The sequence below is a fragment of the Thermobia domestica genome, chromosome 10 (assembly GCF_964235325.1).
Source record: "Thermobia domestica chromosome 10, izTheDome1.hap1.1, whole genome shotgun sequence".
NCBI lineage: Eukaryota > Metazoa > Arthropoda > Insecta > Zygentoma > Lepismatidae > Thermobia > Thermobia domestica.
Window position 1 is genome coordinate 265,692,465 of NC_137463.1, and position 12,685 is coordinate 265,705,149.

General features: G+C 35.2%; 1 protein-coding gene across 1 annotated transcript in view; it reads right to left on the reverse strand.

The window, feature by feature from the left end:
- Positions 1 to 12,685, reverse strand: part of LOC145663188 (uncharacterized) — a 78,149-nt gene that overhangs the window by 26,663 nt on the left and 38,801 nt on the right. The window contains exons 3-4 of the mRNA XM_081729521.1: positions 9,307 to 9,870; positions 4,036 to 4,060 (exon numbers count right to left, since the gene is read on the reverse strand). Of these exons, the coding sequence (XP_081585647.1) occupies positions 4,036 to 4,060; positions 9,307 to 9,870 (589 nt within the window). The remainder of the gene's footprint in view (positions 1 to 4,035; positions 4,061 to 9,306; positions 9,871 to 12,685) is intronic.

A 12,685-nucleotide genomic window follows, 5' to 3' on the forward strand; every position in this document is an offset into this window, starting at 1 on the left:
CCGGACTATTGTCATAGTTGCCCTATACCTAAATATATATAAATGTTATCGTTCCAACATTAATGAATACTAAATCCAATACATTTGAATCACTTATAGCTTCCTCACTTATTATAATTTTAACAGCATAAATAAAACAAGTTTAAACAAGTCTGGCCACGAGCTTTGTTATCATAAGGTACGGACTATTGTCACTGTTGTCCTATAACTAAATGTACATAAATGTTATCATTCCAACATTAATGAATACTAAATCCAAGCTTTTATTTCTTTTTATTTGGGTGAAATATGTAAATGTATGCAGGGCTGTTGCGTGGGTGAGGCGACCGGGGCGATTGCCCCGAGCGCCGCGACCACGGGGGCGTCGGGACGACAAATCAACAAGAATTTAAGGAATTCAAACTATGTTGGTAAATGATTTTAAAAAAAAAACATTGTTAATTCAGATATTTTAATAAAGATCAGACCTCGGCTAAGTAAAATTTATTTATCTATTTATTTTATACGGATACAACAGGTAACATACACTATTATACATACACAAATATACGCCATTTAATAATGCAGAAGTTATTTCCTGACAATTATTTTGAACTTGTTTTCGGATATACTGAATACATCTACGGTACTACATGAAATCTACTCATTTCGTTATATGAAGCACACATTCTCCGTCCACAGAGGAGACTTATGTAATGTGTTAGTTCTTGTTTTTCTACAATAGAATATCCCAATGTTTGCTGTTTTAGTGTTACCTATTGGGACACATAATAACTCTTTTGAAACTAATTCTGGACAGTCAATTTTACCGTTTAATAATTTATGTAAGAACAACAGATCAAACACCCATATCATTTCTTCTAATGTTTGAAAACGAAAATTCGTTACTAAATCTTCATAGGGGACATACATGTATGCAAGCTTTTCAAAAATATATTAAACTGTATATTTTCTATTGCATCAGAGTGTTTAGCGGCGTTTGGTGTCCAAACAGTACAACAGTATTGTAATTTTGATCTCTCATACGAAAAATAAACCTTATAAATGACGATTCTTTGTAGAAAAAGTGTTGATTCTTTGTATGAATGTTGATTTTTTCTGTCCTATCCTATAAATTAAGCGTAGGTTTCTATTAGGGATGGGCAAAACCGGTTTCCATAAAAACAGGAAACCGGTTTCTAGAAAAACCGACATTTCGGTTTTCTCCAAAACCGATTCGATTTTTCACCGAAACTGGTTTCAGTGAAAACTTTTGGAAAACACACAAAACTCTTTCTGTGGAAACGGATTCGATTTCCGGAGAACGAAACACTATTCTGGTCAGAAATAGAACAAATCTTAGAAAAAACCGGAATCGGTTTTGAAGAAATCCGAAACCCGATCCGGTGAAAAACCGAACCAGTTTTGGAGAAAGCCGATAAACGGTCTTGGTGAAAACCGAACCGGTTTTGAAGAAAACCGAAACCGGCTTTGGTGAAAAACCGAACCGGTTTTTCTAGAAAACCGAATAGCGAAAACCGGTTTTTGCGCCCAACACTAGTTTCTATATGCGCTACTCGTTATTGCGTTAACATGTTGAGCAAAGGTTAATTTGCTGTAAAATATTACTCCTAGATCTTTGATAATATTCGGGGTAGACACGGAAGTGCTGCTTATTGTATAGGTAAAGTTAATTGGATTTTCTTTCCTCGTGAAAGATATAGATTTACATTTGAACACATTCAGAACTTATTCTTATCACATCATATTTGAACTCTCTGTAGATCCTGTTGAAATTTCACGCAGTCGTCAATTGAACTTACTTTGGAGTATAATTTTAGATTGTCGGCAAAAAGAAGAACTTGAGAAGTTTTAATACATAGAGGAATATCATTAACAGCAAGAAGAAACAACAGGCAATCTAGATTAGATTTTTGAAGAACTTCCGATAGAGTATTGAACTTGAAAATTACCGGTAATGTAAAATATTGTCTAGGATTATTCAACTGTAACTCTCTCTCCAGCCCTCTGTGAGAATTTTTTTTTTAACTTGAAGTATCGTTGTTTGAATATTCTATGCTATTACTATGTTGATGTGTATCAAGTTCAAAATAAGCAAGAGTAACACTCGATTTCAATAATTCAAAACCATGTTTTTATTAATATCTTACACATTTTTAACTACAAAAGCCATTCACTTTTAAAAATTGATATAATACTAACTTCTTCTGTCTTGCGTTATGATCTTACATTCCATATTTAAATCTAAGAGTACAGACTAAACTCCGGTTGTTTTTCATAACTCACTGCGCAGGGGAGGCGCCTAGGAATTCTCGCCCCGGGCGCTTACAACCCACGCGAAGGCTCTGAAATTATGTGCAGACAGTGAATGCCTTTTTATTAACTTGATTTCTGATCGTTCATTGTGAATTGTAAGTCTCAAGACCCTTTACCATTGTTTAATTCATACTACCCAGAAACGATACAGAGTTTGAATTCATGGTTTATTGAAATTATATAATCATAATGCCTCTTTCATTTGCAGAACGCATATGAGGGCATGTTGTGTCTATTGAAGAAGAAATGAGGTCGGCAGTTTGTGCTCCACAAGATAGAGAACATATGTATTGTAGTCGTGACCAAAGGGAAAGTAAAACCGTAATTTACTACGAACATTGATATGGAAGTGTGACATTCCTTGTTATGTGGAAGCAAATGATACGCTGAGGTGCCAGTACTTCCAAGACTAGAGCCTTAAAATGTGTGATCTTTTACACTCGAAAGACTGTAAGTAGTAATTAGAGATAAACAATCAACGACGCTGATGAGCTGATTCAATTGGAAAAAAATATTTAATAGTTGCTAATGTCACCATTCAACTCGGTATTGGCCATATCTTAGCCCATTAAATTTTCTTCAACATCCTTCAATATCTTGAAAAGGAATCACGGTAATTTCCTTGATAATAATTTGCTTTCAATGAATTTTTTGTTAGATTTCATGGGAAGAAGGGTCATCAATGTTCAAAGATGGTATCAGACATTGTTACAACTGAATACTCCTATTTGCGAAAAGAACCTTAGCTTCCAAACATCAGGAGTTTTCTTTCTTGACGACAACTTGAAACAGCAGCGGAATATGACGGCAGAATCGTCACTCAATTTGCTATTTTTACATGAAAGCCTTGATTATCCCTCTATACAGATAAAACTTCCAGTACCTTCCAGATCTTCTCATGGCTGAAGAAGGCATGTACTAGTAATGCAGAAGTTGAAAATTCCGTGAGCCACTTCGTTCACAAAAAGTTGTACGAACAAGGATGTTATAAAATAGAGGATCTGCCCATATGTATCTTTATCCTACTAAATCAATGAAGCCTAAAAACAACCGAGCATCGTTACGTCTCATTGGCTACTCTCGTTTCCGCCATCGACTGATTGGCTACTTTCGTTTCCGCCATGATTGTTGGCTCAAAACATTGCGATCTTATTGGGCGGAGTGGGAAGAGTAGGGGTGGCGAAAGTGTGACGTATGGCTTCAAGTTTTTGTTGTAAGGGCAGATTCTCTATTTTTATAACATCGTTGTGTACGAACGAATTTCTTCAAACTTTAGAAGAGAAGATTTTATCAATGTCAGTGGTGACTATGTGAGGAAAGTAGTGAAAAAATTATTATTTCTGTCTATACAGGTTCTAACTCCCTGTTGATATCCGGTCAATCCATGGTATGTATACTGTTCTAAAGGATAATGTACTGTACGTATGTATGTTTGACTCCAAAACCACTCAATTCATTACTGACATACTTTCAGTAATCTCAGAATAGTTAAGCTCATATATCATTAGGAGGGTCAGGGTCTACACAACTGACCGATATTTCAGTCTGAGTAGAATTAAACTATATATTCGGAAAATATTACAACCTTAGAATTAATTTTATTTCAACATAAAAGGTTATTTCTCCTCATAAAATAATATACGTAAGTTTTAAGATGAGTTTTGAAACTTTAAATTTTAAATTTAAGTAAAAATGGCGATTTCTATTAATGATACTCACCTAGCCTGGTTCCATTAAAGAACCCCTGAAAAGAAGGAAAAACACGATTTGAATTGGTATGTTTCAGAATGTTTTGATATGAATCTTGGCAAGAGGAAATACTGTAACGTATTCCTTCGGCATATGTCGATTATTCATACAAGGCCAATGACAGTAAATAAATAAATAAATAAGTAAATAAAGATTGAAATTTTAGTTATAGTATTTATAAAATTCATAATGCTATCTGCATAGCAATCTCCACTGGTTTAGTTGCTAGCATTTGATGCACGGAATCCCGTGTCCGATTTACCGGTGGGAGAAAATTGAACGCATTAAGGTGCTTTACATTCCACCTTTAATTGTAGACTGTTAACCCATATTTTACTTAATTTCGGTGCTCAAAAGGGACGCTAACATTCAATAAATAAGTACACTATATACTATAGTACAAGATAGTACACGAACATTCATAGCTTTTTTTGATGTTCTGATTTTGCTCTTGTATACATGTCGGTAGAGCTCACAAACTATTAATAATACAAGTGTTATCAGTAGAAACGAGTCGTATGGTCGCTATGAATACCCAATGATAGTAAATTACAATTTCATAAATACATATTCAGTAGCATACTGTTAGTTTCATAACGGATAGACACAATAATCCCTCTTCTAACTATTACTAAACTTAAAATAATTGCAGTTAGACTTATTTATTATTAGTCCTATATTTATTATTTATTATTACAGTTAGACCTATATTAAAATAGTATTGAGACTAATTGATACAATCTGACTAAAGCTGAAATTCTGATTAGTAAATTCTATTAATACAAATGCTCCAAAAGTCACGTTGTTAATGTTATTGAGGTTTCTTGCATCATGTTTACATTGTGCATTCGTTATTACGTGGTTGAGGTTTGTTGTTTGGATATCCTATAATTGAAAATTAAAAAAAAAGCTCATAATAAATAGTTATTTACTCATATAAATGGAGTTGTCATTATATGAACCGGGGGTTTCTTATGCAAGCATTCAAGTTACGCTGCAAATGTTACAATTCCTTCACATTGTATCAGGGAGACAACTGGCATGCAAGGAACCCTTCTTGCAGAAACAAGTGCTAGAGGTGGACAATACATGAGTTCAGAATAGCAAATCAGATAACACTCTCACTGTATGAATACTAATTTACTGTCATTCTTATTCAATTCAAATGGTCTGCTCGTCCTTATGCCTTTCGTATGTTTTCAACTACTACAACAACTATTATTGTGTGTCCTTTTGCTCATACCAGTTATGGCTTTATGCTTTTTCGTATATGTAGGTAAGTTATGAATAAAAATATCAATGTGAGAGTACCTTTCTTGAGGTACTTTAATTTGAAATTATTTGAAGGTATTCAAATAAAAATAACATGAATCGAATAACACGAGGAAACAGTGTTTTTTTAATAATGTTAACTAAATGACAGTAAGAGTTTAAAAAAACATTAAATATCTGCCTGGAACTTAGTCTGATGATCATCGAAAAAACTGAAATCACTATAGAATGTACACTCATGTCCAAAATGATTGTCGCATATCTATAACAGTCTTGTTGTGCGAATATAATTGAATAATTATATCGCAAGGTGCTTTTAATACTGTTAATAATCGGGAAATGTTTATTTGTGGTAAATTTCATACAAAAAGAAATATATTAATACGAAAATTACAAATCTTCGACGACTATTTTTTCAATTGCTTCTTGATAAACGTGTATAAGGAAATCACTAAGAAATGCTGATCGCTTCGCGGATTATTTCTTATGTTTTTCATTGCTAGACGTTTTAAACAAATCAACATCTTAAATGAATCATAGGGAGCCATTCTTGTATCTTAATAGGTCATAGTGAACATCTGAAGTCAGATTAATCAATATAGTACGTTAAGATCATCAATTGTTGAATGGTGACTGAGAAGTTGTAATTAGCTCATACATAAAGTGGTTGGTTCATAAGCGAAAGCAACTATGGCATTAGCTCAAGTCCTGGTGAAGAAGGGAAAGATATTTTATGATTTAAATCTTGAAGGAAAGACGTTTCTATAGATTTATTTAATTTGGTAATTCTGTAATGGAGAGTTCAGGATATTGTAATAAGTATACTAAGGTACCAGAGAAGATAAGGGAAATTACATTATTCTAGTGGCAACTTTGATATATCTGTGCTTAGCTCAACATTTCAGACAAGAAATCGAGAAACTAGGAACTTGGTCTGCTTACAAATGATATTGCAATGATGCTTGAAATCTGCACCTGAATGTCGTATACCTATTTTTTTTAAAATTCACTAGTTAAATAAAAACTGTCACAAATTCTTATTAAAGTGGGTACATTCTTCGAGTGGATATAGAGCTGCAGTGTGTAAGGTAAAGAAAAAAAAGTAATTATTTAATTGATATTATTATTTTATTATTAACCAGCCCCCAATTATGTAAAGCAGTAATACCCTTAACACGAAGATCAATAATAACAATATTCGAATCTCTCACCACACAAATGATTGAGTCTGTCATTTTACCTTACACTCTAGAAATTTCTCCGCAAGATAAATCATCCGCTCGCGGTTGTCTAGGTAACAGGTTCATAATACGATTGAGTTAAATGAAATACCAAGGAATTTAAGGTGGGTTATTAGTTTACGGTATGGTATGGTGCTTGGCTAGTAATTTAGACGTTACTGTACCCTTTAAAAAGGACGTTACTGTACCCTTAAAGTTAACTTAACATTATGCTCTTCTTCCCCAAGTACTCATTGGAGAGAATAAGGAGCTCAGCTTCTAATATAAAATATTCTAATACTTAATTAATTTGATTTCTCTAATTCTCTATGGGATATGCGGCAATATAAGAACTAGTACTTACTCTCACTCTAGCCCCATATTCCTTACTTTCAAAAACTGTTGAACTTGACTCTAGTAACAGTCTGGCCTACACCTGGTTGGACTCTACACTCAGAGAAATTCCCTTAAGGAAGCTATCTAAATATTCATGGATGGGTAAACTTAGGGGATAGGAGTAGCAGCCGTCACACATGGCCCAACTATCATAGTACGTCTTGCATTCAGAACTCTAGGTAAGAGGTAAACAGCACACTCTTATATCTTCGAACACGAAAGTCGCAGTGTAAATAAATAAAACACCAGCCAAACCTTACTATTGCCTGACTGGTCGGGGATCGAACCCAAATTGCAACCTGGATTCTAATACAAAGGGAAATCCTCCAACACCTGGAGATTTAAATAACCTAAGAGTCCTGGATTTGGATTCATACTCTTCCTAGGATCACCCCAAGAATGAATTGTTCTTCATTCTTTCTAAACTTTAAAACTAGAGCCCATTATTGCCATTGTTTTGACGTAAGACTCAACTCCCAAAAGTAACACTTTCCCAGAGACCACTTTCTTTAGCGTGATCGGAAGCCTTGAACCATATATCCACGGAACTCCCAGCAACAATTCTAAAGGACAAATCTCCCAGAAAAAGTTTTCTTGCTAATTTCCTTCGGGCTTTATGGACCCCCAGTTAAGAGGCCTCCTGAGCTGAAACAGCAAAATCCATTAAAAAATTCGTCTTTGATATGTTATCCAAGGACCCCCCCCAAAAAAAAAACTTAGCAACGGTTCTAGAAACCAGCAGCAATGGAAAATTACTGGAAAAGGCAAGCAACAAAGACAAGCCTTCAAAACACTAGCCTCCCCCCAGGCCTATAAGCAAAAAAAGCGCGAGTGAAATTTTTAATCTACCTAACTGTAATAGTAATATGAGAATTTTAATATATATATTAATGATTGAGATAATTCCCTGATTTATATATTTTAGCAAGAAAGCGAAGTGCACCTTGCAGATGGCTCAGTGATAGTGCGTTCACTTCTGGTGCGTGGGGTCCCGGTTCGATCCTAGCTTGTGACAAGTAAGCGTTGTGGTGGACAAACACCGTGTGCGTAGGTTTTCTAGGAGTTCTCCCGTTCCCTCCCACTTTCTTTATTTCACCATTTCATTTATTTCTTATCATCACCGTTCCTTTTAACCTAACCGGCATAACCGTCAGACGTAAAACTCAAAGATTTCATTTCATTTTATTTCAAGTGAATACGTTGTTCAAATATGTTCGCTCAAGATACAGTAAAAGTATGCATTTTTCTTATACAAAGTGGGCGAGGCGGTAGTACTTTTGTGGTCGGATCTGCCAACTACGAAAATCGATGTTATCGATTTGAACTTCTCAGTCCATTTCCAAATTCATTTCACACGAACACTTCGCTAAGTTTGCTGTTTCCATAAATTCACCTGTCAGAAGTTGTTCCTTGTGATGTCATTCTTATCTTTTCTCTGGGGCACTGAGAACTCCAAACGTTGGAAACGCCTTAATATCATATGCACTATGGAAAATGCACTGTAATATTTTGTATGCATATTTAGTTCAGTTCATTTTTACACGGAAAAAAGAAGATTTGATTGGACAGTAGAAAATGACTGTTGTAATTAGCGTAATGAATTTTCTTGACTAGAAAATACTGTAATTTCATAATATTAATCCTCATCAACATAAAGACAGAATTTTCTGGGTGAGATTATGTCGACAACTTATTTGTTAAACATATTATGTATACAGGGTTTCAAAAGAACACCGACAAAGTTTAGGAGGTGATTCCTGACACCAAGATAAGACGAAATGTATAGACTAACCTGAGTGAACAAACGTTTACTTTTGGAGTTACAGGCTGCCGAAACCATGAAAAAATGAGCTTTAAAGGTCCATAGCTCCAAAAGTATGGGACCTATCGTAGTCGGGTCAAGACTTCACTTAGGAACTAATATGTGCGCTATCCAAACATCCATGTTTCAGAATCCTAAGGTGCTCATGAAGCAACTTTTATAGAGGCAGTTTGGTTACGTTCATATAATTTGAAGTACTCTCCAACTGCCTCTACACAAATTGCTGCGGAAGTAGCACAGAATTCTGAAACTAGGATGTTTTTATAGAGCACATACTAAAATAGATCCTAAGTGGTCTTGATGCGACTACGGTAGGCCCCATAGTTTTGGAGCTATAGGCCTTTAAAATTCATTTTTTCATGTTTTCGGCAGCCTATAACTCCAAAAAGAAGCATTTGTGTACCCAGTTGGTCTAGTTTTTGTCTTATCTTGGTGTCAGGAATCACCTCCCAAACGTTGTCGGTGTTGTTTTGAAACACCCTGTACATATATCTATTACCTAATATGTTGATATTAGTTACTGATACTTACATTTACAGACATTCCAGCAGGACCATTATCTTCTTCACGTGATATATTATTTAATTTTGGGTTTCCCTCTGTTTTAGGACGTTCAATATCGTTCCCTCCTGAATTTGAATTTTCCCCTTTATTTGAATTGCTTCCTCTAGGTTCTTTACTGTTATCTGCTGTGTCTGTATTGTTCACTCTAGAAGTTTGGCTGTCTTCGGAAGGAAATACATTGTCTGTACTAACTTCTAAGTCGCTTTCAGAATATTCTTCGTCCTGTTCATTCTCACCATTAGACTCTGCATCTTCTTGCTTCCTTGAATTAGGAGATGGTGATGACGTTTGTCCATATCCATCGGATATCGGCGTCTTCCCAAAATTTGAAGTCTTTCCTCCTAATATAGAACTTTTGGCCATATTGTACCCGTACCCGACAAAAGCTTTCTTGAAGTCTGTTTGTTTCTGAAATGACATGGGTCTCCTTCCAGCTGGAAAAACTGGAATTAGCGGAATATCAAGTTTCGGTTGATCTTTCTGCTTCTGGCCTCCAAAATCTAATGGAGAATTCTTCCAAGGATACATTTGCTAAACAATCACAAAATATATATTAATACATATTATCTAAATTCCAGGAAGTCTTAGTAAATATTACTCTATTCCTAAAATCGTAACAACCTAAGAGAAACTTATGACCCAAGGAAGGGAAGAATGGGATATAGTAACTTATTATCTGGATTTATTTTGTCTGTGGTACTTATACTTATGCTGAACTTCCATGGACAAAGTTAAAAGTTTGGCGCAATATCTAGGACAGAAGTATTTCGAGCTTTTAATTGAATAAAATTGAGAAGACATTTTTACATAAGTGCATTTGCGATAAGTACTTACAGTTTCCAAACAGTATCCAAGGGAAAGACACTGGATTAGAACCTCGCTTCCACAAGACATTTGGAAAATATTAATTTCCTATTTTAAGGTATGAAAACAAATATTGAATGTGTCCTAAAGCCATCTGACCTTTGGTACTTGAACCTTCTTGACATTATGTGTACGCTACTGGTTTCTAGGCCTCTTCAAAAAATAATGTTTTCAGAATGGAAAACGAGAACCAAAGAAAAATCCATAGATAAACTTTCTTGCGGATACTTTTCTTCCTCTTCTTCCGTGTGAAAAACCTGAGCTCAAACACATAGAAATACAGATCATTTGAATCCTATATTAAATCAATTATAGTCTCATATATGATCAGAACTGAAAGTAAATACAGAGTGTATCAGAAAGGATTTTACAACTTTGGGAACTCATATTGATTGACCCATGGGTCAATCCATCTGAAGTAGTCCAAAGATGGGGAAAATGGTTGCTCGACCATTTCCGAAAATTATAGAAATTAGAGTGTGATGAACCTTGTGTATGAGAAGGTCAATAACATCATTCACGTTGTCGTATGTACAAGTGTTCCTGAATGGCGGAAATCTGTTATTGGTGGAGTGCCATTTTTTGCATTTGCAAGCGTTTACGAAAACTACAGTTGCTCAGGACGTACGTATCAGACGAACATCAAACAAAAACGAATGTTTATAGGAGGGACTGAAGTAAGCAGAGGACATGCACTCTTGCTTCTAAATAAATACGCAGGGTTGCAAACCAATACATGAAATCAATAGAAAAAGTACAGAAAATTATACTTTTGAAGGGACTGTATTTTGGAATGGCATAAAATGGAGGGTTCATAAGTTTTGTGCTGAATACTATTATATGTAAAGAGTCTGTAGAAATATCCACAGCTTTGATACTACTAGCATCGTAGATTTATGGGGGTCCGAAAGTTGAAGTTTGTGATTTTGATGCCATTTTTGGGGCGTAATATCTCAGGAGGGCAAAGTAACAAAAATTTGCTGCTTAGGCCACAAAGAAATTCTGTATGTGAGTAAACTATTACAAAAAATCATGACTGATATTACATGGAGAAAAAAGTGAGGATATGTTAAATGCGCGAAGAAAGCAAGCATGTGACAATGGTCGTAGCCCGGATAAAAAATAAATGTTTTGATATGTTTCATGCTAGATCTCAAAAACTACGCATGGTTCAGCAATTAGGATGCTTTGGTTTGTGTTCAGCTTTCAAAAACTTGCGACTGGCATTTGTTCCATCTTTCTAGCTCCATGAACATTGCCACATCTATATGGTAAGGGGGTTAGCCCCTCCTTGCACCCACGATACCCATCGTCGAACTGGACCGCGGTATTAAGGCACTTAATGTATCAGCAAAGTATCATTGAAATCCAATCACAGTTACGGAAGTTAATGTGTTCACAAGATTGCGTTACACCTTTCAATCCTATTCTGCTGGAAATGGCGTATTTGTGAAAAATAATAAAATGATTATTGTTTCCCTTCTCTCCTATAGCATTGCAGTAATAGCTTTCAGTAACTGTAATTACATCAAGTTCTCGCAATTACACGATTTAAGCAGTGTTGCAAACTTCAGCAACGTTTATCATATCTCCGGAACGGTTTTAGATATCGAAGTGCTGTAAACGATGAAATAATTTATACATTCAATACAAACCATACAAGTAACTAGATATGATACTTATCTCAGCATTTTTTCGGAATAAATGCTTTCAAAAAGATTAAAATTTTCAAGGTCTTGTAACTTCGTTCCTGTTCATTCAAAACAAGTCGTACCATGACCATACTATCCAACACTAAAGTACTTTTGATGTGCTTTATCCTGTGCATCTCCGTTATGCTGTTTTTGCTTTAGAGGCTTCTAAACTTTGGATGTTTGTGCATCTATAGCATCCTTAGTTTGGAACACTGAACAATAAAATTAATATTTTACGTTCACGTTTGACACGTTAATCTGAAGTAGTGCCATTTGAAAAATATAACTTTATATTGGGTTGGCAACACAGCTTGTTGAGTCTTTCTGCTTAATACATACAAAGATGTCCCCTTCTTATACTTGCTTCGTGCAATTTCCCTTTTTTTCTCTTTTGGTTTGTCCGCTATAGTGGATGGTCTAGATAAATCGTGCACTCTGTAGATGTGGCAATGATCATTGAGCTAGAAACATGGAACAAACGCCACTCGCAAGCTTTTGCACAACTGAACACAAACAAAAGCATCTTAATTGCTGAACCATAAGTAGTTTTTGAGATCTAGCATGAAACATATCAAAATATTTAATTTTTTCCGGGCTACGACCATTGTCACGTGCTTGCTTTCTTCGCGTATTTAACATGTCCTCACTTTTTTCTCCATGTGATATCAGTCACATTTTTTCTGCAATAGTTTACTCACATACAGAATTTCTTTGTGGCCTAAGCAGCAAATTTTTGTTACTTTGCCCTCCTGAGATATTACGCCCCAAAAATGGCATCAAAATCACAA